General features: G+C 42.1%; 1 protein-coding gene across 1 annotated transcript in view; it reads left to right on the top strand.

The window, feature by feature from the left end:
- The window catches only part of LOC118391782 (mediator of RNA polymerase II transcription subunit 13-like), a 145,150-nt gene that overhangs the window by 25,581 nt on the left and 91,922 nt on the right, over positions 1–27,647 (top strand). The window contains exon 3 of the mRNA XM_052457890.1: positions 5,483–5,651. Coding sequence (XP_052313850.1) covers positions 5,483–5,651 — 169 coding nt within the window. The remainder of the gene's footprint in view (positions 1–5,482; positions 5,652–27,647) is intronic.

The following is a 27,647-nucleotide window of genomic DNA, read 5'->3' on the forward strand; positions in this document are numbered from 1 at the left end:
TATCTATCTATCTATCTATCTATCTATCTATCTATCTATCTATCTATCTATCTATCTATCTATCTATCTATCTATCTATCTATCTATCTATCTATCTATCTATCTATCTTAATGTGTTTCAGTTGTGTTGTGACAAGGTAGGGTTGATATACAGAAGATAACCCTATTTGGTAAAAGACCAAGTCCATATTATAGGAAGAACAGCTCAAATAAGCAAAGAGAAACAACAGTCCATCATTACTTTAAGACATGAAGGTCAGCCAATCTGGAACATTTCAAGGACTTTGAAAGTTTCTTCAAGTGCAGTGGCAAAAACCATCAAGCGCTATGATGAAACTGGCTCTCATGAGGACCGCCACAGGAAAGGAAGACCCAGAGTTACGTCTGCTGCAGAGGAAAAGTTCATTAGAGTTAACTGCACCTCAGATTGCAGCCCAAATATATGATTCATAGAGTTCAAGTAACTGACTCATCTCAACATCAACTGTTCAGAGGAGACTGCGTGAATCAGGCGTTCATGATCGAATTGCTGCGAAGAAACCACTACTAAAGGACACCAATAAGAAGAAGAGACTTGCTTGGGCCAAGAAACACGAGCAACAGACATTACACTTATGGAAATCTGTCCTTTGGTCTGATGAGTCCAAATCTCCAGGCTGTGTAAGGGCTATTTAACCAAGAAGGATAGTGATGGAGTGCTGCATCAGATGACCTTGCCTCCACAATCACCCGACCTCAACCCAATTGAGATGGTTTGGGAGGAGTTAGACCACAGAGTGAAGAAAAAGAGCCAACAAGTGCTCAGCATATGTGGGAACTCCTTCAAGACTGTTGGAAAAGCATTCCTCGTGAAGCTGGTTGAGAGAATGCCAAGAGTGTGCAAAGCTGACATCAAGGCAAAGAGTGGCTACTTTGAAGAATCTCAAATATAATGTAGATTTTGATTTGTTTAATGATTTTTGGTTATTACATGATTCCATATGTGTTATTTCATAGTTTTGATGTCTTCACTATTATTCAACATTGTAGAAAATAGTAAAAATAAAGAAAAACCCTTGAATGAGTAGCTGTGTCCAAACTTTTGACTGGTACTGTATCTAGCCAGCCAGCCTGCAGCAGCGTTTTCACTTGACCCGTCCGTAACGTCATTCTTCGTTTGTAGAAAGAGAGTCGGACCGAAATGCAGCGTGGTGGTTACTCATGACTTTAATAAAAAAAGTGACACATGAAATAACTATACAAATACAAAAACAACAAACGGAACGTGAAACCTAATTACAGCCTATCTGGTGAACTACACAGAGACAGGAACAATCACCCACGAAATACACAGTGAAACCCAGGCTACCTAAATACGGTTCCCCATCAGAGACAACAAGAATCACCTGACTCTGATTGAGAACCGCCTCAGGCAGCCAAGCCTATACTAGACACACCCCTAATCAACCACAATCCCAATGCTTACAAAAACCCCAATAAGACAATACAATAACCCCATGTCACACCCTGGCCTGAACAAATAATTAAAGAAAACACAAAATACTAAGACCAAGGCGTGACACCGTCTAACTGGGTACAGACACACTTCAGGCATGAATGGAAACTTGTGGTGAATTGTAGCTGCTCTGTCTGTTTTCTGTGTGCTGCAGAGAATGACTTGCTTTGTGTAAAAAAAAAAAGAAAGGTTTTGTCATAAATAAAAACAAAAAATCACACCGAATACAAACATACACATACAGTTGAAGTCGGAAGTTTGCGTACACCTTAGGCAAATACATTTAAACTCAGATGTTCACAATTCCTGACATTTAATCCAAGTAAAAAGTCTTAGGTCAGTTAGGATCACCATTTTATTTTAAGAATGTGAAATGTCAGAATAATAGTAGAGATAATGATTTATTTCAGCTTTTATTTCTTTCATCACATTCCCAGTGGGTCAGAAGTTTACGTACACTCAATTAGTATTTGGTAACATTGCCTTTAAATTGTTTAACTTGGGTCAGACGTTTCGGGTAGCCTTCCACAAGCTTCCCACAATAAATTGGGCGAATTTTGGCCCATTCCTCCTGACAGAGCTGGTGTAACTGAGTCAGGTTTGTAGGCCTCCTTGCTCGCACACCCCTTTTCAGTTCTGCCCACAAATTTTATATAGTATAGAGGTAAGGGCTTTGTGATGGCCACTCCAATATATTGACTTTGTTGTCCTTAAGCCATTTTGCCACAACTTTGGAAGTATGCTTGAGGTCATTGTCCATTAAGAAGACCCATTTGAACCAAGCTTTAAGTGTCTTGAGATGTTGCTTCAATATATCCACATAATTTTCCTACCTCATGAAGCCATCTATTTTGTGAAGTTCCCCAGTCCCTCCTGCAGCAAAGCAACCCCACAACATGATGCTGCCAGCCCCGTTCTTCACTGTTGGGATGGTGTCCTTCGGCTTGCAAGCCTCCCCCTTTTTCCTTCAAACATAACGATGGTCATTATGACCAAACAGTTCTGTTTTTGTTTCATCAGACCAAAAAGTACGATCTTTGTCCCCATGTTCAGTTGCGAACCGTAGTCTGGCTTTTTTATGGTGGTTTTGGAGCAGTGGCATCTTCCTTGCTGAGCGGCCTTTCAGGTTATGTCGATATAGGACTCGTCTTGCTGTGGATATAGATACTTTTGTACCTGTTTCCTCCAGCATCTTCACAAGGTCCTTTGCTGTTGTTCTGAGATTGATTTGCACTTTTTGCACCAAAGTAGGTTCATCTCTAGGAGACAGAACACGTCTCCTTCCTGAACGGTATGATGGCTGCGTGGCCCCATGGTGTTTATACTTGTATACTATTGTTTGTACAGTTGAAAGTGTTACCTTCAGGCATTTGGAAATTGCTCCCAATGATGAACCAGACTTGTAGAGGTCTACAATTTCTTTCCTCGGTCTTGGCTGATTTCTTTTGATTTTCACATGATGTCAAGCAAAGATGCACAGAGTTTGAAGGTTGGCCTTGAAATACATCCCCTCCGATAGGCTAATATACATAATTTGAGTCAATCGGAAGCTTCTAAAGCCATGACATCATTTTCTTGCATTTTCCAAGCTGTTTAAAGGCACAGTCAACTTAATGTATGTAAACTCCTGACCCACTGGAATTGTGATACAGTGAATTGTATTTGAAATAATCTGTCTGTAAACAATTGTTGGAAAAATTACTTGTGTCATGCAGGGTAGCCTAGTGGTTAGAGTGTTGGACTAGTAACCAGAAGGTAGCAAGTTTAAACCCCCGAGCTGACAAGGTACAAATCTGTCGTTCTGCCCCTGAACAGGCAGTTAACCCACTGTTCCTAGGCCGTTATTGGAAATAAGAATTTGTTCTTAACTGACTTGCCTAGTTAAATAAAATAAAAGATGTCCTAACCGACTTGCTAAAACTGTAGTTTTTAACAGGAAATTTGTGGAGAGGTTGAAAAGCGAGTTTGTAAACTTCTGACTTCAACTGTACGTGCAAAAACAGCATTATTGTTTGCCACATGGGCTGAAACTGCAACATTTTGTTTCTCTCCGTAGCTCACGCACTTTCAATATTTAAAATTAAATCATTCGATTTTTCCATTGGGTTGATGATGGGGCTTGATAATTGATTGTTTTTTCAAGATGAGTGATGAGAAGAGAATCGTCCAATCCCTCGGGTATCTCACTCCACCCCCATATGCCATGTGTTGAAATATGCAGACAGGTGGATTCAAAGTACATTTACATTGTAATACTTCTGACAGCCATCTTTCTAGCTCTGCCCACAACTTCCGGACTTGATAGCATTCCCAGAATACATGGATTATTGGGTCTTTCTTTTTTTTTTACACTAAAGACATGACTCTGCCGTTGTGCTGTTGAATTTGTGCATTTTGTATTTTGTCTCTTGTTTCATACTTTAGCTTGTACTGGATTAAGTGTACATTTTCGTTAATTGTAATTTCGTTAGTTATGCCCCAACTATCCCTACATCTTGTGTCTCTAACCCTGTCTCTCTCTCTCTCTCTCTCTCTCTCTCTCTCTCTCTCTCTCTCTCTCTCTCTCTCTCTCTCTCTCTCTCTCTCTCTCTCTCTCTCTCTCTCTCTCTCTCTCTCTCTCTCTCTCTCTCTCAATTCAATTCAATTTCAATTCAAGGGCTTTATTGGCATGGGAAACATGTGTTAACATTGCCAAAGCAAGTGAGGTGGACAACATACAAAGTGAATATATAAAGTGAAAAACAACAAAAATTAACAGTAAACATTACACATACAGAAGTTTAAAATCAGTAAAGACATTACAAATGTCATATATATATATACAATGTACAAATAGTTAAAGGACACAAGATAAAATTAATAAGCATAAATATGGGTTGTATTTACAATGGTGTTTGTTCTTCACTGGTTGCCCTTTTCTCGTGGCAACAGGTCACAAATCTTGCTGCTGTGATGGCACACTGTGGAATTTCACCCAAAAGATATGGGAGTTTTTCAAAATTGGATTTGTTTTCGAATTCTTTGTGGATCTGTGTTATCTGGGGGAAATATGTCTCTCTAATATGGTCATACATTGGGCAGGAGGTTAGGAAGTGCAGCTCAGTTTCCACCTCATTTTGTGGGCAGTGAGCACATAGCCTGTCTTCTCTTGAGAGCCATGTCTCTCTCTCTCTCTCTCTCTCTCTCTCTCTCTCTCTCTCTCTCTCTCTCTCTCTCTCTCTCTCTCTCTCTCTCTCTCTCTCTCTCTCTCTCTCTCTCTCTCTCTCTCTCTCTCTCTCCGTCTATCTAACTGAGGATATACAGACTTGCATTGTGTTTTCTTTGCGTGAAAATACTTTCCCGGTTATAGTTTGTCTTTTCTCCCTGCATGCTTACGGTCAATATATGATTTTCAGATGTCAGTAAAATATATGACTGACTATTTTGTTTCAAATCTATATTTTGAGATGCCAGGTACAATTTGCTGCCCACTTGAAATAGTAGGCTTGTGATTTAGTAATATATAATATAATAATATAATAATTGTATTTTCAGTGCAGTGTACATAGTGTAACTGCAAGACATAGCTCACATCAACTTCCCTCCCTTTGCCTGTCTGGTCTTTTGATCCCCTTCACCTCTGCTAGGCATCTACTTTACACTTCTGTCTGCTGTTTTGGCACAGTCAGGATTCAGGAACTGTCTCATGTGTTGTTAGTGTGACATTAGCATTTCTTGTAAACCACTAAGTCTTGCCCGACTGAGTAAAACTGAGAAGATGGAGAGAAACGTTTGTGTGCATTAGGCCAATAAGTGAATTAATCATACATTAAAGCCAATACAGCCGGGTTAAATTATTCAAATTCTTGGTAGTTTGTTCAACAGAAAAGTGAAACAGAGGAAATTGTAGCCAGTGTAGCTATAGAAATTGTTTTATGCAGCTGAGCTGATTCGCAAATTTGTTTAAAAAAAATGACTAACCCTGTCTTTCTCCGTCTGTCTATCTAGCTGAGGAGGACGGTGTGTGGGAGAGCGGCCTGTCCTATGAGTGCAGGACGCTCCTGTTCAAAGCCATCCACAACCTGCTGGAGCGCTGTCTCATGAACCGCAGCTTCGTACGCATCGGCAAGTGGTTCGTCAAGCCCTACGAGAAGGATGAGAAGCCCATTAATAAGAGGTAAGATGCTCCTACTCACTCCTCCAGTTCTTCCTTCCCCTCTCCCCAGTGTCGACACTCCTCCAGTCCTCTCCTTCTTCCTTCTCCTCTCCCCAGTATCGACAGTCCTCCAGTCCTCTCCTTCTTCCTTCCCCTCTCCCCAGTGTCGACAGTCCTCCAGTCCTCTCCTTCTTCCTTCCCCTCTCCCCAGTGTCGACAGTCCTCCAGTCCTCTCCTTCTTCCTTCCCCTCTCCCCAGTATCGACAGTCCTCCAGTCCTCTCCTTCTTCCTTCCCCTCTCCCCAGTGTCGACAGTCCTCCAGTCCTCTCCTTCTTCCTTCTCCTCTCCCCAGTGTCGACAGTCCTCCAGTCCTCTCCTTCTTCCTTCCCCTCTCCCCCAGTGTTGACAGTCCTCCAGTCCTCTCCTTCTTCCTTCCCCTCTCCCCAGTGTCGACAGTCCTCCAGTTCTCTCCTTCTTCCTTCTCCTCTCCCCAGTGTCGACAGTCCTCCAGTCCTCTCCTTCTTCCTTCCCCTCTCCCCAGTGTCGACAGTCCTCCAGTCCTCTCCTTCTTCCTTCCCCTCTCCCCAGTGTCGACAGTCCTCCAGTCCTCTCCTTCTTCCTTCCCCTCTCCCCAGTGTCGACAGTCCTCCAGTCCTCTCCTTCTTCCTTCCCCTCTCCCCAGTGTCGACAGTCCTCCAGTTCTCTCCTTCTTCCTTCCCCTCTCCCCAGTGTCGACAGTCCTCCAGTTCTCTCCTTCTTCCTTCCCCCTCTCCCCAGTGTCGACAGTCCTCCAGTTCTCTCCTTCTTCCTTCCCCTCTCCCCAGTGTTGACAGTCCTCCAGTCCTCTCCTTCTTCCTTCCCCTCTCCCCAGTGTCGACAGTCCTCCAGTTCTCTCCTTCTTCCTTCCCCTCTCCCCAGTGTCGACAGTCCTCCAGTCCTCTCCTTCTTCCTTCCCCTCTCCCCAGTGTCGACAGTCCTCCAGTCCTCTCCTTCTTCCTTCCCCTCTCCCCAGTGTCGACAGTCCTCCAGTCCTCTCCTTCTTCCTTCCCCTCTCCCCAGTGTCGACAGTCCTCCAGTCCTCTCCTTCTTCCTTCCCCTCTCCCCAGTGTCGACAGTCCTCCAGTCCTCTCCTTCTTCCTTCCCCTCTCCCCAGTGTCGACAGTCCTCCAGTTCTCTCCTTCTTCCTTCCCCTCTCCCCAGTGTCGACAGTCCTCCAGTCCTCTCCTTCTTCCTTCCCCTCTCCCCAGTGTCGACAGTCCTCCAGTTCTCTCCTTCTTCCTTCCCCTCTCCCCAGTGTCGACAGTCCTCCAGTTCTCTCCTTCTTCCTTCCCCTCTCCCCAGTGTCGACAGTCCTCCAGTTCTCTCCTTCTTCCTTCCCCTCTCCCCAGTGTCGACAGTCCTCCAGTCCTCTCCTTCTTCCTTCCCCTCTCCCCAGTGTCGACAGTCCTCCAGTTCTCTCCTTCTTCCTTCTCCTCTCCCCAGTGTCGACAGTCCTCCAGTCCTCTCCTTCTTCCTTCCCCTCTCCCCAGTGTCGACACTCCTCCAGTCCTCTCCTTCTTCCTTCCCCTCTCCCCAGTGTCGACAGTCCTCCAGTTCTCTCCTTCTTCCTTCCCCTCTCCCCAGTATCGACAGTCCTCCAGTCCTCTCCTACTTCCTTCCCCTCTTCCCAGTGTCGACAGTCCTCCAGTTCTCTCCTTCTTCCTTCCCCTCTCCCCAGTATCGACAGTCCTCCAGTCCTCTCCTTCTTCCTTCCCCTCTCCCCAGTGTCGACAGTCCTCCAGTCCTCTCCTTCTTCCTTCCCCTCTCCCCAGTGTCGACAGTCCTCCAGTCCTCTCCTTCTTCCTTCCCCTCTCCCCAGTGTCGACAGTCCTCCAGTCCTCTCCTTCTTCCTTCCCCTCTCCCCAGTGTCGACAGTCCTCCAGTCCTCTCCTTCTTCCTTCCCCTCTCCCCAGTGTCGACAGTCCTCCAGTTCTCTCCTTCTTCCTTCCCCTCTCCCCAGTATCGACAGTCCTCCAGTCCTCTCCTACTTCCTTCCCCTCTCCCCAGTGTCGACAGTCCTCCAGTTCTCTCCTTCTTCCTTCCCCTCTCCCCAGTGTCGACAGTCCTCCAGTCCTCTCCTTCTTCCTTCCCCTCTCCCCAGTGTCGACAGTCCTCCAGTCCTCTCCTTCTTCCTTCCCCTCTCCCCAGTGTCGACAGTCCTCCAGTCCTCTCCTTCTTCCTTCCCCTCTCCCCACTATCGACAGTCCTCCAGTTCTCTCCTTCTTCCTTCCCCTCTCCCCAGTGTCGACAGTCCTCCAGTTCTCTCCTTCTTCCTTCCCCTCTACCACGGGTGTTGTAGTAGCTCACTGAAGGATAGAATAAAGATCGATTGAATACATCTATTAATAGTTCAAGAACGTCTGATTTGTGCCTCATTTACACTTGGGTGCTGTGCTCTATTAATCAATCAGATAAGTACCCCTCTCTTATTACCAGGTAGATTTAGTCCTGAGCCCAATGCCCACTCTGTCCCCATAGAGAAGTGTGTTTTCTGCGTTGGTTAAATAAAGTTGTGAAGGTTTTGAATTGGAGAGCAGGGCTACAGACCCGTTCTTTCTACCCTGTTGGCTGTACTTCCTGGAAGTGTGTTGCCGAGCCGCAGCAGTGACTGAGCCGTCCCTTCTATCTGGTGGGGAGGATTTGTCTCTGTCAGTGTCTGGCCTCTGATAAGCGAAGGAGGCACACAGCTGCTGAGGAGTAAACAACCGAGGTGGTGACACTTGGTGCTCCTCGCTACCCTAGTCAAAATATCTTGTAGGATTAGTGATTTTTTCAATAGAATCCTACAGGATTCTCACAATTTTTTTTGTAACACCTCTATCAGAATCCTATTGGACTACTTTTTTCCTATTGGAAATAAAAAGTGATCCTATAGGATTCTTGTAGTCCTATAGGATATTGTGTCACCTGTATCACCTATTGGAATCCTATTAGACTACTTGGATAAATAATGCCACTTGTTTATGTTTACATATCTTACATTACTCATATCATATGTATATACTATATTTTCATCTATTGCACCTTGCCTATGCCGCTCGGCCATCGCTCATCCATATAGTTACATGTGAATATTCTCATTCACCCCTTTAGATTTGTGTGTATTAATTAGGTAGTTGTTGTGTAATTGTTAGATTACTTGTTATATTACTGCACTGTCAGAACTAGAAGCACAAGCATTTAGCTACAATCGCATTAACATCTGCTAACCATGTGAATGTGACAAAAAAAAAAGATTTAATTTGACTACTTTTTTCCTATTAGGAATTTAAAGTAATCCTATTGGACCCTTAAGACTGACTGATGAGGTTACCGCTAGCACAGGCTTGCAGTGTTAATTAACTACCAAGTTCAGTTCGCTGCCTGTGGTTGTGCATAGAATCTCTTTAGAACATTATTATTCTAATTGTTTTATCCTTCACTGTGCGTGAATGCAATAACTGTGAGTACAGTATTTTTTTTTCTTTGTGTTTCCTGACAAAGTTGTTAATGTTGTATGGGGTCAGACTCTTCCAGATCTGCCAGTCAACCAGACTCTTCCAGATCCGCCAGTCAACCAGACTCTTCCAGATCCGCCAGTCAACTAGACTCTTCCAGATCCGCCAGTCAGCCGGGATCTGCCAGATCTGCCAGTCGGCCAGGATCTGCCAGTCGGCCAGGATCCGCCAGTCAGCCAGGATCCGCCAGTCAGCCAGGATCTGCCGGATCCGCCAGTCAGCCAGGATCCGCCAGTCAGCCAGGATCCGCCAGTCAGCCAGGATCCGCCAGTCAACCAGACTCTTCCAGATCTGCCAGTCAACCAGACTCTTCCAGATCTGCCAGTCAACCAGACTCTTCCAGATCTGCTAGCCAACCAGACTCTTCCAGATCTGCCAGTCAACCAGACTCTTCCAGATCTGCCAGTCAACCAGACTCTTCCAAATCTGCCAGTCAACCAGACTCTTCCAGATCCGCCAGTCAACCAGACTCTTCCAGATCCGCCAGTCAGCCGGGATCTGCCAGAACTGCCAGTCGGCAAGGATCCGCCAGTCGGCCAGGATCCGCCAGTAGGCCAGGATCTGCCAGATCCGCCAGTCAGCCAGGATCCGCCAGTCAGCCAGGATCCGCCAGTCAGCCAGGATCTGCCAGTCAGCCAGGATCTGCCGAAACCACCAGCCAGCCAGGATCTGGTAGATCCATCAACCTGTCTGAGCTTCCTCTCACTCCTGAGCTTCCTCTCACTCCTGAGCTTCCCCTCAGTCTCGAGCTTCCCCTCAGTCCCGAGCTTCCCCTCAGTCCCGAGCTTCCCCTCAGTCCCGAGCTTCCCCTCAGTCCCGAGCTACCCCTCAGTCCCGAGCTACCCCTCAGTCCCGAGCTACCCCTCAGTCCCGAGCTACCTCAGTCCGGAGCTGCCCCTCAGTCCAGTGGGGCCCGTTGTTAGGTTTCCTAGGCCAAGGTTAGCGGCGAGGGTCGCCACTCAAGGGACGCTAAGGAGGTGGACTAAGACAACTATGGAGTGGGGTCCACGTCCAGCGCCAGAGCCTCCACCGCGGACAGATGCCCACCCAGACCCTCCCCTATAGGTTTAGGTTGTGCGTTCGGAGTCCGCACCTTGGGGGGGAGGGGTTCTGTCACGGTCTGACCATCGTTCGTATGTGTTTTCCTTGTTTTAGTGTTGGTCAGGACGTGAGCTGGATGGGCATTCTATGTTGTGTGTCTGGTTTGTCTATTTCTATGTTTGGCCTGATATGGTTCTCAATCAGAGGCAGGGGTTAGTCATTGTCTCTGATTGGGAACCATATTTAGGTAGCCTGTTTTGTGTTGGGTTTTGTGGGTGATTGTCCTTAGTGTCTTGATGTCCTTGTTCTGTGTGTATGTGCACCAGTATTAGGCTGTTTCGGTTTTCGTTACGTTTATTGTTTTGTAGTGTTTGTATTGATTCGTGTTTACGTTTGTTCATTAAACATGGATCGCAATCTACACGCTGCATTTTGGTCCGACTCTCCTTCACCTAAAAAGAACCGTTACAGTTTGTGATATATTGAAAACATAAACATAAAATGTACTACCTACACATACATGTGCTAAACTAGTAATCATATTACTTGTATTTGTTTTAAACAAGCACCTTATGAACTGCATGTGCACCAAAAACCCTGTTGTTTTGACAAATAGCAATTCATCAATCATATTGGGCTCCCGAGTGGCGCAGCGGTCTAAGGCACTGCATATCATTGCTAGAGGCGTCACTACAGACCCTGGTTAAATTCCAGGCTGTATCACAACTGGCCGTGATTGGGAGTCCCATAGGGGGGTGCACAATTGGCCCAGCGTCGTCTGGGTTAGGGTTTGACCAGGGGTAGGCCGTCATTGTAAATAAGAATTTGTTCTTAACTGGACTAGCCTAGTTAAATAAATAATTCAATAAATAAATATTGGTAAGGGGGGGAAGTCAGGTTGTAGGCACAGCTGAAACTAACACAACTCAACCACATGGAAACTGGAAATATCTGCTGAAGACAACAAGCTACATTTTGGAATGATTCATTTTGATTTGGGGGTCGCCGAAATAGAAACCCTTTTTTGTCAATCACTCATATTGATATCACGTTGAAATCTATAGAATGAGAGGGGGAGCCGGGTTACAAGTCCTGTTCAAACTGACCTTACTGAAAAAAACACAGAATCTTGGAATAATATGTACAGTACCAGTCAAAAGTTTGCAAACACCTACTAAGGGTTTTTTTTTTTTTTTTTTTTACTATTTTCAACATTGTAGAATAATAGTGAAGACAACAACACAATGAAATAACACATATGGAATCATGAAGTTATCAAAAAAGTGTTAAACAAATGTAAATATTTAATATTTGAGATTCTTCAAAGTAGCCACCCTTTGCCTTGATGACAGCTTTGCACACGCTTGGCATTCTCTCAACCAGCTTCCCCTGGAATGATTTTCCAACACTCTTGAAGGAGTTCACACAACACATATGCTCAGCACTTGTTGGCTGCTTTTTCCTTCACTCTGCGGTCCATCTCATCGCAAACCATCTCAATTGGGTTGAAGTCGGGTGATTGTGGAAGCCAGGTCATCTGATGCAGCACTCCATCACTCTGCTTCTTGGTCAAATAGCCCTTATACAGCCTGGAGGTGTGATGGGTCATTGTCCTGTTGAAAACAAATGATAGTCCCACTAAGCGCAAATCAAAACAAAATCTCTAATTTGGACTCATCAGACCAAAGGACAGATTTCCACCAGTCTAAAGTTCATTGCTCGTGTTTCTTGGCCCCAGCAAGTCTCTTCTTCTTATTGGTGTGTCCTTTAGTAGTGGTATCTTTGCAGGAATTTGACCATGAAAGCCTAATTCACGCAGTCTCCTCTGGACAGTTGATGTTGAGATGTGTCTGTTATTTGAACTCTGTGAAGCATTTATTTGGGCTGCAGTCTGAGATTCAGTTAACTCTAATTAACTTATCCTCTGCAGCAGAGGTAACTCTGGGTCTTCCTTTCCTGTGGCGGTCCTCATGAGAGCCAGTTTCATCATAGTCGCTTGATGGTTTTTGCCACTGCACTTGAAGAAACTTTCAAAGTCCTTAAAAATTTCCAGATTGACTGACCGTTGTATCTCAAAGTAATGATGGACTGTTGTTTCTCTTTGCTTATTTGAGCTGTTCTTCCCATAATATGGACTTGGTCTTTTACCAAATAGGGATATCTTCTGTATACCAACTCTACCTTGTCACAACACAACTGATTGGCTCAAACGCATTAAGAAGAAAAGAAATTCCACAAATTAACTTTTAACAAGGCACACCTGTTAATTGAAATGCATTCCAGGTGACTACCTCATGAAGCTGGTTGAGAGAATGTCAAGCGTGTGCAAAGATTTCATCAAGGCAAAGGGTGGCTACTTTGAAGAATCTCAAATATTGAATATATTGTCATTTGTTTTAACATTTGTTTTGGTTACTACATGATTCCATGTGTTATTTCATAGTTTTGATGTCTTCACTATTATTCTACAGTGTAGAAAATAGTAAAATGAAGAAAAATCCTTGAATAAGTAGGTGTGTCCAAACTTTTGACTGGTACTGTATATCACTGGTTAGAGGACAACTTGTAGAATAATTTTGGATTGTTGCATTTTGTTTCAAGTAGGTTGCCGACGCAGAAAGTTATACACAACACTACTTTGTTAATCACTCATGTCGGTCTCAATTTGAAATCAATAGAGCGGTGGCCAATGTTTGTGTAGCTCTGTTTTAACTAACACCATTCAAAGGACACAGTGAAATTGAAAATAATTCATGCATCACTGGTTAGAAGAGAATTTGCTGAAGACAGTCATCTGAATTCTAGAATGTTGGATGGAAGTTTTGTGAGGCTGTTGAAACAGGGAGGAAAACAAATCAGTTGCTTTGTTGTTTAATTTCAACAAATCAAGACCAGCTATAGGATATCAACAGAAAGGACCCCGAATTTTCCCTGCCATTTGAGTTTGAAAATGATAGAATTCTGAAGTCCTAAAACCGCCGATGCGTATGACAAACCCATTAATATTGATCGGTGTAAAGCATTCGGTTGTGTCTACAGACCCCAAACCAATCCAGATATAGCATGCAAGGGTCAGAAAATGGACTAAAAATACCTGATCGTTTATGACAACTGATGCTTCCTCTCCGTCTGTCCCGAACTGCATGTAACTGTGTTGACAGTCAATGATCTGCAAGTCATTTTGCATGCAGAGCCAACCCCAGGCAATATCAGTAGCCTAGTGAAACTGCGCACTGTACCCAGCATCGATATTCAGGTAGGCGGTCTGAATATCGCTTATGTATTTCTGAGTTGAAGCGTGTGCAGATTAAATAACAGCCTAATGAGAGAAATGGCAGTCAGTGTGTTGTGGTGAGCAGCCCAGAGCAGGGATTGAAAGGCAAATGAGGAATGATTGATAAGAGACCCTAACTAACTAGCTAGGGGAGACAGGAGCTCTGTTCCAGCTCAACGTGGTGTCACAGTGCAGTCATCCCATGGCATTGTGTGTTTCTGTTTTTGTACTAGCTAAATGTCTCACATGTTGTTGCCAGAAACCCCAGGACAGCAGTCGGGTGACAGGCAGGCAGCATTGTGAAAGCTGAGACCTACTGGCTAGCTGGCTGGTTAGGCCCACCGGATGGTGGTGGTTGGTTCTATGGTTAGTTGTTTCACCCATTCAGTGCTGCTGTGGTAACATCCAGAGTTTATTATCTGATGGTTGGTTCTATGGTTAGTTGTTTCACCCATTCAGTGCTGCTGTGGTAACATCCATAGTTTATTATCTGATGGTTGGTTCTATGGTTAGTTGTTTCACACCCATTCAGTGCTGCTGTGGTAACATCCATAGTTTATTATCTGATGGTTGGTTCTATGGTTAGTTGTTTCACCCATTCAGTGCTGCTGTGGTAACATCCATAGTTTATTATCTGATGGTTGGTTCTATGGTTAGTTGTTTCACCCATTCAGTGCTGCTGTGGTAACATCCATAGTTTATTATCTGATGGTTGGTTCTATGGTTAGTTGTTTCACACCCATTCAGTGCTGCTGTGGTAACATCCATAGTTTATTATCTGATGGTTGGTTCTATGGTTAGTTGTTTCACCCATTCAGTGCTGCTGTGGTAACATCCATAGTTTATTATCTGATGGTTGGTTCTATGGTTAGTTGTTTCACACCCATTCAGTGCTGCTGTGGTAACATCCATAGTTTATTATCTGATGGTTGGTTCTATGGTTAGTTGTTTCACCCATTCAGTGCTGCTGTGGTAACATCCATAGTTTATTATCTGATGGTTGGTTCTATGGTTAGTTGTTTCACCCATTCAGTGCTGCTGTGGTAACATCCATAGTTTATTATCTGATGGTTGGTTCTATGGTTAGTTGATTTCACACCCATTCAGTGCTGCTGTGGTAACATCCATAGTTTATTATCTGATGGTTGGTTCTATGGTTAGTTGTTTCACCCATTCAGTGCTGCTGTGGTAACATCCATAGTTTATTATCTGATGGTTGGTTCTATGGTTAGTTGTTTCACCCATTCAGTGCTGCTGTGGTAACATCCATAGTTTATTATCTGATGGTTGGTTCTATGGTTAGTTGTTTCACCCATTCAGTGCTGCTGTGGTAACATCCATAGTTTATTATCTGATGGTTGGTTCTATGGTTAGTTGTTTCACCCATTCAGTGCTGCTGTGGTAACATCCATAGTTTATTATCTGATGGTTGGTTCTATGGTTAGTTGTTTCACCCATTCAGTGCTGCTGTGGTAACATCCATAGTTTATTATCTGATGGTTGGTTCTATGGTTAGTTGTTTCACCCATTCAGTGCTGCTGTGGTAACATCCATAGTTTATTATCTGATGGTTGGTTCTATGGTTCTCAGTTGTTTCAGAAACCCACCCATTCAGTGCTGCTGTGGTAACATCCATAGTTTATTATCTGATGGTTGGTTCTATGGTTAGTTGTTTCACCCATTCAGTGCTGCTGTGGTAACATCCATAGTTTATTATCTGATGGTTGGTTCTATGGTTAGTTGTTTCACCCATTCAGTGCTGCTGTGGTAACATCCATAGTTTATTATCTGATGGTTGGTTCTATGGTTAGTTGTTTCACACCCATTCAGTGCTGCTGTGGTAACATCCATAGTTTATTATCTGATGGTTGGTTCTAAGGTTAGTTGTTTCACACCCATTCAGTGCTGCTGTGGTAACATCCATAGTTTATTATATGATGGTTGGTTCTATGGTTAGTTGTTTCACACCCATTCAGTGCTACTGTGGTAACATCCATAGTTTATTATCTGATGGTTGGTTCAATGGTTAGTTGTTTCACACCCATTCAGTGCTGCTGTGGTAACATCCATAGTTTATTATCTGATGGTTGGTTCTATGGTTAGTTGTTTCACACCATTCAGTGCTACTGTGGTAACATCCATAGTTTATTATCTGATGGTTGGTTCAATGGTTAGTTGTTTCACACCCATTCAGTGCTGCTGTGGTAACATCCATAGTTTATTATCTGATGGTTGGTTCTATGGTTAGTTGTTTCACACCCATTCAGTGCTGCTGTGGTAACATCCATAGTTTATTATCTGATGGTTGGTTCTATGGTTAGTTGTTTCACACCCATTCAGTGCTGCTGTGGTAACATCCATAGTTTATTATCTGATGGTTGGTTCTATGGTTAGTTGTTTCACCCATTCAGTGCTGCTGTGGTAACATCCATAGTTTATTATCTGATGGTTGGTTCTATGGTTAGTTGTTTCACACCATTCTGTGCTGCTGTGGTAACATCCATAGTTTATTATCTGATGGTTGGTTCTATGGTTAGTTGTTTCACCCCATTCAGTGCTGCTGTGGTAACATCCATAGTTTATTATCTGATGGTTGGTTCTATGGTTAGTTGTTTCACCCATTCAGTGCTGCTGTGGTAACATCCATAGTTTATTATCTGATGGTTGGTTCTATGGTTAGTTGTTTCACACCATTCAGTGCTGCTGTGGTAACATCCATAGTTTATTATCTGATGGTTGGTTCTATGGTTAGTTGTTTCACCCATTCAGTGCTGCTGTGGTAACATCCATAGTTTATTATCTGATGGTTGGTTCTATGGTTAGTTGTTTCACCCATTCAGTGCTGCTGTGGTAACATCCATAGTTTATTATCTGATGGTTGGTTCTATGGTTAGTTGTTTCACACCCATTCAGTGCTGCTGTGGTAACATCCATAGTTTATTATCTGATGGTTGGTTCTATGGTTAGTTGTTTCACCCCATTCAGTGCTGCTGTGGTAACATCCATAGTTTATTATCTGATGGTTGGTTCTATGGTTAGTTGTTTCACCCATTCAGTGCTGCTGTGGTAACATCCATAGTTTATTATCTGATGGTTGGTTCTATGGTTAGTTGTTTCACCCATTCAGTGCTGCTGTGGTAACATCCATAGTTTATTATCTGATGGTTGGTTCTATGGTTAGTTGTTTCACCCATTCAGTGCTGCTGTGGTAACATCCATAGTTTATTATCTGATGGTTGGTTCTATGGTTAGTTGTTTCACCCATTCAGTGCTGCTGTGGTAACATCCATAGTTTATTATCTGATGGTTGGTTCTATGGTTAGTTGTTTCACCCATTCAGTGCTGCTGTGGTAACATCCATAGTTTATTATCTGATGGTTGGTTCTATGGTTAGTTGTTTCACACCCATTCAGTGCTGCTGTGGTAACATCCATAGTTTATTATCTGATGGTTGGTTCTATGGTTAGTTGTTTCACACCATTCAGTGCTGCTGTGGTAACATCCATAGTTTATTATCTGATGGTTGGTTCTATGGTTAGTTGTTTCACCCATTCAGTGCTGCTGTGGTAACATCCATAGTTTATTATCTGATGGTTGGTTCTATGGTTAGTTGTTTCACCCATTCAGTGCTGCTGTGGTAACATCCATAGTTTATTATCTGATGGTTGGTTCTATGGTTAGTTGTTTCACCCATTCAGTGCTGCTGTGGTAACATCCATAGTTTATTATCTGATGGTTGGTTCTATGGTTAGTTGTTTCACCCATTCAGTGCTGCTGTGGTAACATCCATAGTTTATTATCTGATGGTTGGTTCTATGGTTAGTTGTTTCACCCCATTCAGTGCTGCTGTGGTAACATCCATAGTTTATTATCTGATGGTTGGTTCTATGGTTAGTTGTTTCACACCATTCAGTGCTGCTGTGGTAACATCCATAGTTTATTATCTGATGGTTGGTTCAATGGTTAGTTGTTTCACCCATTCAGTGCTGCTGTGGTAACATCCATAGTTTATTATCTGATGGTTGGTTCTATGGTTAGTTGTTTCACACCATTCAGTGCTGCTGTGGTAACATCCATAGTTTATTATCTGATGGTTGGTTCTATGGTTAGTTGTTTCACACCATTCAGTGCTGCTGTGGTAACATCCATAGTTTATTATCTGATGGTTGGTTCTATGGTTAGTTGTTTCACCCATTCAGTGCTGCTGTGGTAACATCCATAGTTTATTATCTGATGGTTGGTTCTATGGTTAGTTGTTTCACCCATTCAGTGCTGCTGTGGTAACATCCATAGTTTATTATCTGATGGTTGGTTCTATGGTTAGTTGTTTCACCCATTCAGTGCTGCTGTGGTAACATCCATAGTTTATTATCTGATGGTTGGTTCTATGGTTAGTTGTTTCACACCCATTCAGTGCTGCTGTGGTAACATCCATAGTTTATTATCTGATGGTTGGTTCTATGGTTAGTTGTTTCACACCCATTCAGTGCTGCTGTGGTAACATCCATAGTTTATTATCTGATGGTTGGTTCTATGGTTAGTTGTTTCACACCCATTCAGTGCTGCTGTGGTAACATCCATAGTTTATTATCTGATGGTTGGTTCTATGGTTAGTTGTTTCACCCATTCAGTGCTGCTGTGGTAACATCCATAGTTTATTATCTGATGGTTGGTTCTATGGTTAGTTGTTTCACCCATTCAGTGCTGCTGTGGTAACATCCATAGTTTATTATCTGATGGTTGGTTCTATGGTTAGTTGTTTCACACCCATTCAGTGCTGCTGTGGTAACATCCATAGTTTATTATCTGATGGTTGGTTCTATGGTTAGTTGTTTCACCCATTCAGTGCTGCTGTGGTAACATCCATAGTTTATTATCTGATGGTTGGTTCTATGGTTAGTTGTTTCACCCATTCAGTGCTGCTGCGGTAACATCCATAGTTTATTATCTCATGGTTGGTTCTATGGTTAGTTGTTTCACCCATTCAGTGCTGCTGTGGTAACATCCATAGTTTATTATCTGATGGTTGGTTCTATGGTTAATTGTTTCACACCATTCAGTGCTGCTGTGGTAACATCCATAGTTTATTATCTGATGGTTGGTTCTATGGTTAGTTGTTTCACCCATTCAGTGCTGCTGTGGTAACATCCATAGTTTATTATCTGATGGTTGGTTCTATGGTTAGTTGTTTCACCCATTCAGTGCTGCTGTGGTAACATCCATAGTTTATTATCTGATGGTTGGTTCTATGGTTAGTTGTTTCACCCATTCAGTGCTGCTGTGGTAACATCCATAGTTTATTATCTGATGGTTGGTTCTATGGTTAGTTGTTTCACCCATTCAGTGCTGCTGTGGTAACATCCATAGTTTATTATCTGATGGTTGGTTCTATGGTTAGTTGTTTCACCCATTCAGTGCTGCTGTGGTAACATCCATAGTTTATTATCTGATGGTTGGTTCTATGGTTGGTAACATCCATAGTTGTTTCACCCATTCAGTGCTGCTGTGGTAACATCCATAGTTTATTATCTGATGGTTGGTTCTATGGTTAGTTGTTTCCACCCATTCAGTGCTGCTGTGGTAACATCCATAGTTTATTATCTGATGGTTGGTTCTATGGTTAGTTGTTTCACCCATTCAGTGCTGCTGTGGTAACATCCATAGTTTATTATCTGATGGTTGGTTCTATGGTTAGTTGTTTCACACCCATTCAGTGCTGCTGTGGTAACATCCATAGTTTATTATCTGATGGTTGGTTCTATGGTTAGTTGTTTCACCCATTCAGTGCTGCTGTGGTAACATCCATAGTTTATTATCTGATGGTTGGTTCTATGGTTAGTTGTTTCACACCCATTCAGTGCTGCTGTGGTAACATCCATAGTTTATTATCTGATGGTTGGTTCTATGGTTAGTTGTTTCACCCATTCAGTGCTGCTGTGGTAACATCCATAGTTTATTATCTGATGGTTGGTTCTATGGTTAGTTGTTTCACCCATTCAGTGCTGCTGTGGTAACATCCATAGTTTATTATCTGATGGTTGGTTCTATGGTTAGTTGTTTCACACCCATTCAGTGCTGCTGTGGTAACATCCATAGTTTATTATCTGATGGTTGGTTCTATGGTTAGTTGTTTCACCCATTCAGTGCTGCTGTGGTAACATCCATAGTTTATTATCTGATGGTTGGTTCTATGGTTAGTTGTTTCACATCCATTCAGTGCTGCTGTGGTAACATCCATAGTTTATTATCTGATGGTTGGTTCTATGGTTAGTTGTTTCACCCATTCAGTGCTACTGTGGTAACATCCATAGTTTATTATCTGATGGTTGGTTCTATGGTTAGTTGTTTCACCCATTCAGTGCTGCTGTGGTAACATCCATAGTTTATTATCTGATGGTTGGTTCTATGGTTAGTTGTTTCACACCATTCAGTGCTGCTGTGGTAACATCCATAGTTTATTATCTGATGGTTGGTTCTATGGTTAGTTGTTTCACCCATTCAGTGCTGCTGTGGTAACATCCATAGTTTATTATCTGATGGTTGGTTCTATGGTTAGTTGTTTCACACCATTCAGTGCTGCTGTGGTAACATCCATAGTTTATTATCTGATGGTTGGTTCTATGGTTAGTTGTTTCACCCATTCAGTGCTGCTGTGGTAACATCCATAGTTTATTATCTGATGGTTGGTTCTATGGTTAGTTGTTTCACCCATTCAGTGCTGCTGTGGTAACATCCATAGTTTATTATCTGATGGTTGGTTCTATGGTTAGTTGTTTCACACCCATTCAGTGCTGCTGTGGTAACATCCATAGTTTATTATCTGATGGTTGGTTCTATGGTTAGTTGTTTCACCCATTCAGTGCTGCTGTGGTAACATCCATAGTTTATTATCTGATGGTTGGTTCTATGGTTAGTTGTTTCACACCCATTCAGTGCTGCTGTGGTAACATCCATAGTTTATTATCTGATGGTTGGTTCTATGGTTAGTTGTTTCACCCATTCAGTGCTGCTGTGGTAACATCCATAGTTTATTATCTGATGGTTGGTTCTATGGTTAGTTGTTTCACCCATTCAGTGCTGCTGTGGTAACATCCATAGTTTATTATCTGATGGTTGGTTCTATGGTTAGTTGTTTCACACCCATTCAGTGCTGCTGTGGTAACATCCATAGTTTATTATCTGATGGTTGGTTCTATGGTTAGTTGTTTCACCCATTCAGTGCTGCTGTGGTAACATCCATAGTTTATTATCTGATGGTTGGTTCTATGGTTAGTTGTTTCACACCCATTCAGTGCTGCTGTGGTAACATCCATAGTTTATTATCTGATGGTTGGTTCTATGGTTAGTTGTTTCACACCCATTCAGTGCTGCTGTGGTAACATCCATAGTTTATTATCTGATGGTTGGTTCTATGGTTAGTTGTTTCACCCATTCAGTGCTGCTGTGGTAACATCCATAGTTTATTATCTGATGGTTGGTTCTATGGTTAGTTGTTTCACCCATTCAGTGCTGCTGTGGTAACATCCATAGTTTATTATCTGATGGTTGGTTCTATGGTTAGTTGTTTCACACCATTCAGTGCTGCTGTGGTAACATCCATAGTTTATTATCTGATGGTTGGTTCTATGGTTAGTTGTTTCACCCATTCAGTGCTGCTGTGGTAACATCCATAGTTTATTATCTGATGGTTGGTTCTATGGTTAGTTGTTTCACCCCATTCAGTGCTGCTGTGGTAACATCCATAGTTTATTATCTGATGGTTGGTTCTATGGTTAGTTGTTTCACCCATTCAGTGCTGCTGTGGTAACATCCATAGTTTATTATCTGATGGTTGGTTCTATGGTTAGTTGTTTCACCCATTCAGTGCTGCTGTGGTAACATCCATAGTTTATTATCTGATGGTTGGTTCTATGGTTAGTTGTTTCACCCATTCAGTGCTGCTGTGGTAACATCCATAGTTTATTATCTGATGGTTGGTTCTATGGTTAGTTGTTTCACCCATTCAGTGCTGCTGTGGTAACATCCATAGTTTATTATCTGATGGTTGGTTCTATGGTTAGTTGTTTCACCCATTCAGTGCTGCTGTGGTAACATCCATAGTTTATTATCTGATGGTTGGTTCTATGGTTAGTTGTTTCACACCCATTCAGTGCTGCTGTGGTAACATCCATAGTTTATTATCTGATGGTTGGTTCTATGGTTAGTTGTTTCACCCATTCAGTGCTGCTGTGGTAACATCCATAGTTTATTATCTGATGGTTGGTTCTATGGTTAGTTGTTTCACCCATTCAGTGCTGCTGTGGTAACATCCATAGTTTATTATCTGATGGTTGGTTCTATGGTTAGTTGTTTCACCCATTCAGTGCTGCTGTGGTAACATCCATAGTTTATTATCTGATGGTTGGTTCTATGGTTAGTTGTTTCACCCATTCAGTGCTGCTGTGGTAACATCCATAGTTTATTATCTGATGGTTGGTTCTATGGTTAGTTGTTTCACCCATTCAGTGCTGCTGTGGTAACATCCATAGTTTATTATCTGATGGTTGGTTCTATGGTTAGTTGTTTCACCCATTCAGTGCTGCTGTGGTAACATCCATAGTTTATTATCTGATGGTTGGTTCTATGGTTAGTTGTTTCACCCATTCAGTGCTGCTGTGGTAACATCCATAGTTTATTATCTGATGGTTGGTTCTATGGTTAGTTGTTTCACCCATTCAGTGCTGCTGTGGTAACATCCATAGTTTATTATCTGATGGTTGGTTCTATGGTTAGTTGTTTCACCCATTCAGTGCTGCTGTGGTAACATCCATAGTTTATTATCTGATGGTTGGTTCTATGGTTAGTTGTTTCACACCATTCAGTGCTGCTGTGGTAACATCCATAGTTTATTATCTGATGGTTGGTTCTATGGTTAGTTGTTTCACACCATTCAGTGCTGCTGTGGTAACATCCATAGTTTATTATCTGATGGTTGGTTCTATGGTTAGTTGTTTCACCCCATTCAGTGCTGCTGTGGTAACATCCATAGTTTATTATCTGATGGTTGGTTCTATGGTTAGTTGTTTCACCCATTCAGTGCTGCTGTGGTAACATCCATAGTTTATTATCTGATGGTTGGTTCTATGGTTAGTTGTTTCACCCATTCAGTGCTGCTGTGGTAACATCCATAGTTTATTATCTGATGGTTGGTTCTATGGTTAGTTGTTTCACACCATTCAGTGCTGCTGTGGTAACATCCATAGTTTATTATCTGATGGTTGGTTCTATGGTTAGTTGTTTCACCCATTCAGTGCTGCTGTGGTAACATCCATAGTTTATTATCTGATGGTTGGTTCTATGGTTAGTTGTTTCACACCCATTCAGTGCTGCTGTGGTAACATACATAGTTTATTATCTGATGGTTGGTTCTATGGTTAGTTGTTTCACACCCATTCAGTGCTGCTGTGGTAACATCCATAGTTTATTATCTGATGGTTGGTTCTATGGTTAGTTGTTTCACCCATTCAGTGCTGCTGTGGTAACATCCATAGTTTATTATCTGATGGTTGGTTCTATGGTTAGTTGTTTCACACCATTCAGTGCTGCTGTGGTAACATCCATAGTTTATTATCTGATGGTTGGTTCTATGGTTAGTTGTTTCACCCATTCAGTGCTGCTGTGGTAACATCCATAGTTTATTATCTGATGGTTGGTTCTATGGTTAGTTGTTTCACCCCATTCAGTGCTGCTGTGGTAACATCCATAGTTTATTATCTGATGGTTGGTTCTATGGTTAGTTGTTTCACCCATTCAGTGCTGCTGTGGTAACATCCATAGTTTATTATCTGATGGTTGGTTCTATGGTTAGTTGTTTCACACCCATTCAGTGCTGCTGTGGTAACATCCATAGTTTATTATCTGATGGTTGGTTCTATGGTTAGTTGTTTCACCCATTCAGTGCTGCTGTGGTAACATCCATAGTTTATTATCTGATGGTTGGTTCAATGGTTAGTTGTTTCACACCATTCAGTGCTGCTGTGGTAACATCCATAGTTTATTATCTGATGGTTGGTTCTATGGTTAGTTGTTTCACACCATTCAGTGCTGCTGTGGTAACATCCATAGTTTATTATCTGATGGTTGGTTCTATGGTTAGTTGTTTCACACCCATTCAGTGCTGCTGTGGTAACATCCATAGTTTATTATCTGATGGTTGGTTCTATGGTTAGTTGTTTCACACCCATTCAGTGCTGCTGTGGTAACATCCATAGTTTATTATCTGATGGTTGGTTCTATGGTTAGTTGTTTCACACCATTCAGTGCTGCTGTGGTAACATCCATAGTTTATTATCTGATGGTTGGTTCTATGGTTAGTTGTTTCACCCATTCAGTGCTGCTGTGGTAACATCCATAGTTTATTATCTGATGGTTGGTTCTATGGTTAGTTGTTTCACACCATTCAGTGCTGCTGTGGTAACATCCATAGTTTATTATCTGATGGTTGGTTCTATGGTTAGTTGTTTCACACCATTCAGTGCTGCTGTGGTAACATCCATAGTTTATTATCTGATGGTTGGTTCTATGGTTAGTTGTTTCACCCATTCAGTGCTGCTGTGGTAACATCCATAGTTTATTATCTGATGGTTGGTTCTATGGTTAGTTGTTTCACACCATTCAGTGCTGCTGTGGTAACATCCATAGTTTATTATCTGATGGTTGGTTCTATGGTTAGTTGTTTCACACCCATTCAGTGCTGCTGTGGTAACATCCATAGTTTATTATCTGATGGTTGGTTCTATGGTTAGTTGTTTCACCCATTCAGTGCTGCTGTGGTAACATCCATAGTTTATTATCTGATGGTTGGTTCTATGGTTAGTTGTTTCACACCATTCTGTGCTACTGTGGTAACATCCATAGTTTATTATCTGATGGTTGGTTCTATGGTTAGTTGTTTCACCCATTCAGTGCTGCTGTGGTAACATCCATAGTTTATTATCTGATGGTTGGTTCAATGGTTAGTTGTTTCACCCATTCAGTGCTGCTGTGGTAACATCCATAGTTTATTATCTGATGGTTGGTTCTATGGTTAGTTGTTTCACCCATTCAGTGCTACTGTGGTAACATCCATAGTTTATTATCTGATGGTTGGTTCTATGGTTAGTTGTTTCACACCCATTCAGTGCTGCTGTGGTAACATCCATAGTTTATTATCTGATGGTTGGTTCTATGGTTAGTTGTTTCACCCATTCAGTGCTGCTGTGGTAACATCCATAGTTTATTATCTGATGGTTGGTTCTATGGTTAGTTGTTTCACCCATTCAGTGCTGCTGTGGTAACATCCATAGTTTATTATCTGATGGTTGGTTCTATGGTTAGTTGTTTCACACCCATTCAGTGCTGCTGTGGTAACATCCATAGTTTATTATCTGATGGTTGGTTCTATGGTTAGTTGTTTCACCCATTCAGTGCTGCTGTGGTAACATCCATAGTTTATTATCTGATGGTTGGTTCTATGGTTAGTTGTTTCACCCCATTCAGTGCTGCTGTGGTAACATCCATAGTTTATTATCTGATGGTTGGTTCTATGGTTAGTTGTTTCACCCATTCAGTGCTGCTGTGGTAACATCCATAGTTTATTATCTGATGGTTGGTTCTATGGTTAGTTGTTTCACACCATTCAGTGCTGCTGTGGTAACATCCATAGTTTATTATCTGATGGTTGGTTCTATGGTTAGTTGTTTCACACCCATTCAGTGCTGCTGTGGTAACATCCATAGTTTATTATCTGATGGTTGGTTCTATGGTTAGTTGTTTCACACCCATTCAGTGCTGCTGTGGTAACATCCATAGTTTATTATCTGATGGTTGGTTCTATGGTTAGTTGTTTCACCCATTCAGTGCTGCTGTGGTAACATCCATAGTTTATTATCTGATGGTTGGTTCTATGGTTAGTTGTTTCACCCATTCAGTGCTGCTGTGGTAACATCCATAGTTTATTATCTGATGGTTGGTTCTATGGTTAGTTGTTTCACCCATTCAGTGCTGCTGTGGTAACATCCATAGTTTATTATCTGATGGTTGGTTCTATGGTTAGTTGTTTCACACCATTCAGTGCTGCTGTGGTAACATCCATAGTTTATTATCTGATGGTTGGTTCTATGGTTAGTTGTTTCACCCATTCAGTGCTGCTGTGGTAACATCCATAGTTTATTATCTGATGGTTGGTTCTATGGTTAGTTGTTTCACCCATTCAGTGCTGCTGTGGTAACATCCATAGTTTATTATCTGATGGTTGGTTCTATGGTTAGTTGTTTCACCCATTCAGTGCTGCTGTGGTAACATCCATAGTTTATTATCTGATGGTTGGTTCTATGGTTAGTTGTTTCACACCCATTCAGTGCTGCTGTGGTAACATCCATAGTTTATTATCTGATGGTTGGTTCTATGGTTAGTTGTTTCACCCATTCAGTGCTGCTGTGGTAACATCCATAGTTTATTATCTGATGGTTGGTTCTATGGTTAGTTGTTTCACACCCATTCAGTGCTGCTGTGGTAACATCCATAGTTTATTATCTGATGGTTGGTTCTATGGTTAGTTGTTTCACACCCATTCAGTGCTGCTGTGGTAACATCCATAGTTTATTATCTGATGGTTGGTTCTATGGTTAGTTGTTTCACCCATTCAGTGCTGCTGTGGTAACATCCATAGTTTATTATCTGATGGTTGGTTCTATGGTTAGTTGTTTCACACCCATTCAGTGCTGCTGTGGTAACATCCATAGTTTATTATCTGATGGTTGGTTCTATGGTTAGTTGTTTCACACCCATTCAGTGCTGCTGTGGTAACATCCATAGTTTATTATCTGATGGTTGGTTCTATGGTTAGTTGTTTCACCCATTCAGTGCTGCTGTGGTAACATCCATAGTTTATTATCTGATGGTTGGTTCTATGGTTAGTTGTTTCACCCATTCAGTGCTGCTGTGGTAACATCCATAGTTTATTATCTGATGGTTGGTTCTATGGTTAGTTGTTTCACCCATTCAGTGCTGCTGTGGTAACATCCATAGTTTATTATCTGATGGTTGGTTCTATGGTTAGTTGTTTCACACCCATTCAGTGCTGCTGTGGTAACATCCATAGTTTATTATCTGATGGTTGGTTCTATGGTTAGTTGTTTCACCCATTCAGTGCTGCTGTGGTAACATCCATAGTTTATTATCTGATGGTTGGTTCTATGGTTAGTTGTTTCACCCATTCAGTGCTGCTGTGGTAACATCCATAGTTTATTATCTGATGGTTGGTTCTATGGTTAGTTGTTTCACACCCATTCAGTGCTGCTGTGGTAACATCCATAGTTTATTATCTGATGGTTGGTTCTATGGTTAGTTGTTTCACCCATTCAGTGCTGCTGTGGTAACATCCATAGTTTATTATCTGATGGTTGGTTCTATGGTTAGTTGTTTCACCCATTCAGTGCTGCTGTGGTAACATCCATAGTTTATTATCTGATGGTTGGTTCTATGGTTAGTTGTTTCACCCATTCCATTCAGTGCTGCTGTGGTAACATCCATAGTTTATTATCTGATGGTTGGTTCTATGGTTAGTTGTTTCACCCATTCAGTGCTGCTGTGGTAACATCCATAGTTTATTATCTGATGGTTGGTTCTATGGTTAGTTGTTTCACACCATTCAGTGCTGCTGTGGTAACATCCATAGTTTATTATCTGATGGTTGGTTCTATGGTTAGTTGTTTCACCCATTCAGTGCTGCTGTGGTAACATCCATAGTTTATTATCTGATGGTTGGTTCTATGGTTAGTTGTTTCACACCCATTCAGTGCTGCTGTGGTAACATCCATAGTTTATTATATGATGGTTGGTTCTATGGTTAGTTGTTTCACACCCATTCAGTGCTACTGTGGTAACATCCATAGTTTATTATCTGATGGTTGGTTCTATGGTTAGTTGTTTCACACCCATTCAGTGCTGCTGTGGTAACATCCATAGTTTATTATCTGATGGTTGGTTCTATGGTTAGTTGTTTCACACCATTCAGTGCTACTGTGGTAACATCCATAGTTTATTATCTGATGGTTGGTTCAATGGTTAGTTGTTTCACACCCATTCAGTGCTGCTGTGGTAACATCCATAGTTTATTATCTGATGGTTGGTTCTATGGTTAGTTGT

The sequence above is a fragment of the Oncorhynchus keta genome, chromosome 12, assembly GCF_023373465.1.
Source record: "Oncorhynchus keta strain PuntledgeMale-10-30-2019 chromosome 12, Oket_V2, whole genome shotgun sequence".
Lineage (NCBI taxonomy): Eukaryota > Metazoa > Chordata > Actinopteri > Salmoniformes > Salmonidae > Oncorhynchus > Oncorhynchus keta.